Source organism: Limulus polyphemus, unplaced genomic scaffold, assembly GCF_000517525.1.
Source record: "Limulus polyphemus unplaced genomic scaffold, Limulus_polyphemus-2.1.2 Scaffold7796, whole genome shotgun sequence".
Taxonomy (NCBI): domain Eukaryota; kingdom Metazoa; phylum Arthropoda; class Merostomata; order Xiphosura; family Limulidae; genus Limulus; species Limulus polyphemus.
The window spans coordinates 17830-24261 of NW_013673406.1; the positions used below are offsets into that span (position 1 = coordinate 17830).

General features: G+C 35.4%; 1 protein-coding gene across 1 annotated transcript in view; it reads left to right on the forward strand.

Moving 5' to 3' along the window:
* Positions 1–6432, forward strand: part of LOC111089902 (adenylate cyclase type 6-like) — a gene marked incomplete at its 5' end in the record, with an annotated part of 23937 nt that overhangs the window by 10198 nt on the left and 7307 nt on the right. Inside the window, one exon of the mRNA XM_022403152.1 lies at positions 509–590. Coding sequence (XP_022258860.1) covers positions 509–590 — 82 coding nt within the window. The remainder of the gene's footprint in view (positions 1–508; positions 591–6432) is intronic.

The following is a 6432-nucleotide window of genomic DNA, read 5'->3' on the forward strand; positions in this document are numbered from 1 at the left end:
ACAAGTCCTTTCTTAATAAAACTGGTTTATTCTTTCCGAATACAACTTTACGATACACTTAATTTCAACAGTCGCGCTATAACAAACGCTACAACAACGAATGTGCTCAACTTCAACAATACACTCTGACTGCAGTTCAATTACTCACTATCTACACACACATTACATTCCCGTCACGTTGTCACCCTCTTTTATATACCAGACTACCCAATATCTAGTAAATGCTAGAGCATTCGCCAAAGTACAGGATATTTCTAGAAAGTAGAGGGCGTGAGAATAGTCAGTGATCTCGATGACGCAACATTACAGTACATCAAATTGATTTTAATTTTAACACTCAGATCTATTACTAGAACTGTTTTCAAACTTAAGAAATTTAACTTAAGAATAGTTTCATGGTGATGTTCACCCATTTTATGTATTTTATCAATTTTTACTGATGCTAAAGTAACCTATCAAATGAATTATGTGACCATAAAAAATTAAACATTTTTTTATTATTTCTTAGTCAGTGGTGTAACTCAAAAGAAATTGAACCTTTCCTGCTTTTCTTCCGTAACAAGAACCTGGAGAAGCCCTACTTGAAGCAGGTAGATCCACTTTTCAAGTACTGCTTGTTGTGTGTTCTTCTTCTGTTTCTTGGAATGGCAGTCATTCAGATGCTGACTGTTACCAGGTTAGAAACTGAACAGTTCATTAAAGTTCAGAAAGATATTTCAGCAGATTAACTGATTTTATTTCATGTTGTTTTTACAAGTTCTTTTGTAATTTATTTTTAAGTTCAGATTTCCTTTAAAAATTAGAAAAAAATTGTGTATAAATGGAAGAAATATGCTTGTATTATACTCTAGGGTTGATTTGAGTGGTTTTAATGATTTATATTTGAAAATATCCTTCCCATTCATAATATTGAGTTCAAAGGTATTTTGTTAGCCATTTACTTGAAATTTATATAGGTGATATTTTTGTTAATTAAATATGTATTGGCTATCATTTTAATGCTATCATGTTGTGCACTACTTTATATATTAGAATACAGGTGGGCCCTGCTTTACGAAAGGGTTATGTTCCTGAAAAATCTTTTATAAAGTGAAATTTCATAAAGCGAGGTAGATTTTCCCATTGACTACCATTATATAATTAGAAATATGTTCTAAACGAAAAAAACAAGAAAAAAAAATATATATATAGCCAAAACATAATAAACTGACAGCGAACATATTTTAACGACAGTTTTGGGAGTAAATAAAGAATGCAAGCCATTGATAAATTTATTAAATCCAAATTAAGTACTGTACATACAGGAAAGTGGAGTGGTTGACACATAAGGTGATGATGTGGGTGGAGGGCATTGTATGATGTTACTGGCTGGTAGGAGAAGGGGCAGAATGAACTTCTGCTTCACAGTCATCATCTTGGGCTGCAGGAGCACTGGCAAGAGAATTCGTTGGAGCAGGTTATTCAATATCTTGCTCATCACTTGGCAGTGTTGATGGTAGTTCATCAACATAGATAGGGGGCATAAGGATCTGCTTTGCAGCCATTATCTTTGGCAGGAGAAACCACTGGAGCAGGAGTGTCAACATCATTGTCGTGGCGAGGAAGAGATGCAGTAGGAAGGAGGGGTGCATACTTTGGTTGGCTGAAGAATGCTGTTAATGCTGTTTGCTTAGTATGCTTAAGTTTTTTTTATAAAGTTCTTTGTACGAGGTTAGGGCACTTTCAATATTGCATTCAAGTTCAAGGCTTCAATCACAATTTGGGTTATTTTTAGTCAGGATTTCCACAGCTTCATATAGGGAGAATGAATCTGACAGCATTTTCCGTGTTAAAATTAATTGCTGCTCTGGTTCCTCATTGTCTCGCTCTTCATCAGCAGCCTATTCTTGGTCAGTGTTCATAAGTTCTTCATTGGCCAGTTGTTCATGGTGTGATGTCAGTAAGTCATTGTTGTCTTGCCCTTCAATTTCATTAAATCCAACCTAATGTGCTAATGACACGATTTCTTTAACAACAGGTTCTGTATTAGTGACACCTTGAAAATCGTGCACACATTCTGGCCACAGTTTTCTCCAAACTCCATTCATATTTGAGGTGGTAACTTCCTTCCAAGACTGCTATGTTGTTTATAGCATCCTTAATTTGAAAGATTTCCAGAAATCTCTGATTGAGGTGTTTCTGTTGATGTCCACTGCCCTGATCATTTGTCTGAAGATGCGTCGTAAGTAATATGCTTTAAAAGTAGCTATGACCCTTTGATCCATGGATTGGATCAAAGTAATGGTGTTTGGGGAATAAACTCCACACACATGTTTGTTGATAAGTCAGTTAGGTTGATAAGATGCATTGTCGACAAGCAGCAGTGCTTCTCGGGAAAGATTTTTCATAGAAAAATATCTCTCCACTTCAGGGCAGAAAAAGTTGGTAAACCAATCCTCGAAAATTGTTCTTGTTGTCCAAGCCTTCCTGTTGGACCTCCATATGACTAGTAGATTGGTCTTGACATATCCCTTAAGTGCCCGTGGATTCTCAGAATGGTGAATCATAAGGGGTTTCAACTTGAAATCACCTTCTGCATTGCCTCCCAAAATTAGGAAACTCTGTCTTTGAAAGCTTTGTGACCCAATGCTGACTTCTCTTCTCTTGACAAGACTGTTCTGTCTGGCATCATCTTCCAATATAGACCAGTCTCGTCAATGATGAAAACTTCATGGGTCTTGTATCCTCCTATTTTATAATACCTTTTAGAACTGGTAGGTATGCTGCTGCTGCCTCACTGGTCATCTTTAGGCTTTGTAGATTGTGCCTTTTTTAAACCTGTCGAGCCAGCCTTTACTTGCAGTGAAAGTTGTAGTTTCTTTAGTACTTATACTAGGTCCTGGTTATGTCTGTTCCTTTTTTCTGTAGGTCTTCAAATAATGAAAGTGCCTTTTCCTGCAAAGCCATGTTAGTCATTGATGAATCTTTCTGCTGCTTCATGCTATCCACCCATAGAGCTAACAGACGTTCCATTTCTTCCATTATGTTAGGACGATGCCTAGTTAGTAATTTAGCAGATGTAGGTGTTGAAGACTTAGCACTTTGGATAACTTTTTCTTTCTTGATAGTTGCTATAGTTGATGGTGAGAACTTGAATGCCTTAGCAATCTCTGTGAGTCTCTGTCCTTCAAACGTTTTGATGATTTCCAGTTTTGTGAATGTTGAGATGGCTTTACTTGCTATTTTTGGCTTACTACTGGCATTAGAATCACTCGCAGTACACTTACCAGTCATTTTGGATTTAAGGGCAGAATACAATAAAACTTGAGAAGTCAATTGATTGTCACCTTCCATAATTCAAACAAGATGCACCGGATTTAAACAGATGCCAAGGTGGTATGAACTCTTAGCACATGGACTAGTCAAACTATGCATGTCACAACATTTTAGTGAGTTACATTCAAAATTTAGTTAAACTACTTAATTACCACGATATATGAACAATATTGGCATTAAACCATAGATAATAACTCAACTTTTAATATTATATAAGTTTTAGGTTCGTAATTATATAAGAGAATTACCCTAATGTGAGAATTTGAATTTGTTCTTGAGTCCTTTCCTCTTCTGGATTTTTTTTTTGTCCACCCTATTTAATCTACGAAATGTTACGTAAAATATTCTGTATAATTTCGTCATTGATCTTCTCAATCTATATTTTTATATTCTTCAATCTTGTGAACTAAAGAACTAAAGGTTATAGACTGAAGAGAAATAATTGATAATTGAGTCAAGTGAAAAGTAGGCACCATAAGTAAAGTGTGTGAATCGCTGTGAATTATAGCGTGTTTATAAAAGTAGTTAAGTTTAAAGTGACTGTGAAAATTAAGTGTATTACAAAGTTTGTAACAAGAAAGAATAAACTAGTTTTAATCAAGAAGGGACTTGTATCGCTGAAGTCACTCCGAAAGAATTTTTACAGGAAATTATCAAACAAGCAGATACGCAACAAAAATTTACATTAAAACCATACACTGTATGTAGTTTTAGTTCCTAACTATAACAGAAACTATTATCATGTCTTTAAAAAAATAGTTATCTGTTAATTCTACTTTTTGAAATCAACAAAATGTAGTAATTAGGTGATGAAAAAAGTTTTCTTAACCATTTGATGAATAAGGAGGGATTATTATGTACACCAAATTTTTGCAAGAGTTATATGTTTTTCTAGCCCTTTATGATAATTACAAAAAAATTAACCTTTCTGTTATTTCTTTTACACATCACAGGTAAATCGTATTTTATGCCCGTTTGATATCTTAGTAATAAGGTATTCATTCCTTTGAGGTCTCAAAATTATGTAAGTTCACAGGTATAAAATAAAACAAAAGTATAACTGAAACAAATGAATAAGTATCATATCTGAGCTCCAAACATTTACATATTTGTAGTTTGTTGAAATGACTAAAGATAACAAAAACCAATTTCATCATTATGAAAGTATTTCTTTAAGAGCTACTTAATTTGGGTGACTCTAGAAAAAATGTATATCTTTTAGAAACAGCTAATTAAACATATAGTAGTGGTGCAATGTACAAATACACCTGCTCATAATCTGATAACTGACCTGACAAGTGTTTGCAGATAACTGTTTTCATCACAGAAAACATGCAAAACTAAATCAATACATAAAACAGCTATAGAACTAACTGACAAAGTTTTGAACTTCATATGTAACATATCAATGATTTCATATAAGCACTAACATCAAATTATTTATTTTCTGTGCGTGAGTGTAAGTAATATCTTGATAAGTTTGGCAATAACCAATACAACCAAAAACTATTAAAACATTAATATAATTTATATTATAATAGTGAAACAATATTATATTTGTCCTTGTTCAGTTGAATGAGTACATGTGAAAAATCATTTCATGTGTGAAATCAAAAAATTGAATGACGTTGTTGTTATTGCTGTTCTAGCACAAAACTACAGAATGAACTATTTGCTCTCTGTCCACTGGATCGTAGAATTGTAATTCTGTAAACTTACTGCAGACCCTCTGGAAGACAAATTGAATGACAATCAATAAAAAACTAAAGAAATAACTTTTCCTGATTTCAGGATGAGAATCTTTCCTAATTGATTTTTATCTGTTTTTTTTCTACATAAGAAGGCAATGTGTAACAAGAACATTACTTACTTTTTGTTTGGCAGTTTTCACAAATTAAAAAAAGGCAATAACATACTGTTTCGTGTCTGCTTGTTTGTTAATTTCTGGCATAAATTCTTTCCGAGGAACTTCATCGATACAAGTCCTTTCTTAATTAAACCAGTTTATTTTTCCTCGATACAACTTTGTAATACACAGAATTTCCAATCAGTACGTTAAACTTAACAACCTTTATAACACATGCTATAAATCAGTGATTCACACACTTTACTTATGGTGCCTACTGTTAGCTTGACTCAATTACCTATATCTTCAAGCAATTCAATCTCTTCTTTATTTGCTGGGCTTATATACTAAAAAAGAGGGAGTCGAGAACAAACTAGGAAATTCATGATCATTCAAGAAACTCTTCACACACGCCACCAGCACCAGTATGCATTGGTCTTCAATCTCAGCCAAGTATACTTTGTGTCTGTCCTTCATGCCCATGAGCTCAATAGTTACCCACACTGGTCCCCACAACCTTGCAAAATGTCCTGTCACACCACAGAGCTTCTGTATGGCTTCTGGTACACCTTTGTGTTCTAGCACTTTGATACTCACAAGAGTTTGCTTGGATGCAGAATCTATCATAAAGTTGCACTTTTGGCCATCCAGCTTCCCTGCCACGTAGACACTATGCGTGCTTGGCATTTTACACCTAGCTGTTGGGACTTTCACAATGGGAGTTGGTGGGCATCCCTCAACACCAACCACTACTGGTTACCCCGAGGCTGACTTACTGGTAGTATTCTTCTTACCCTGGCTCTTCATATGTCCTTGCTCTCCACAGTTCCAACAACCTTTCTGGGTAGCAGCCTTTCCTGCCGTGGCATCTTCCCTGTGTTGAAGTTTCTGGCATTGAGCTCTCTTGTGCCCAGGTTTGTTACAGTGCCAGTAAAGTTCCTCAAACCTCTCTGAAAGCTGATCTTTTTTGGCCTTGAATCCTGATGACTGTACCAACCTTGGTATCTTTGTGCTGGACCAGTGCCAGCAAAGTCCCTCAAACTTCTCTGAAAGTTGTCCTTTTCTGGCCTTGAATCCTGATGACTGTATCAACCTTGGTACCTGTGTGCTGGACTTAACGTAGGATTCGAATTCAAGAGCTCTGGCCATTGCATCTTGTATAGTAGAGGGGTATGCTTACTTCACTTGTATCTTCAGTTGTGGTCTGTCCAAGGCGTCTACAAACTGATCCTTCAGAAACAGCTTGAGGAGATTGGGTAGTGCAGTTGGGT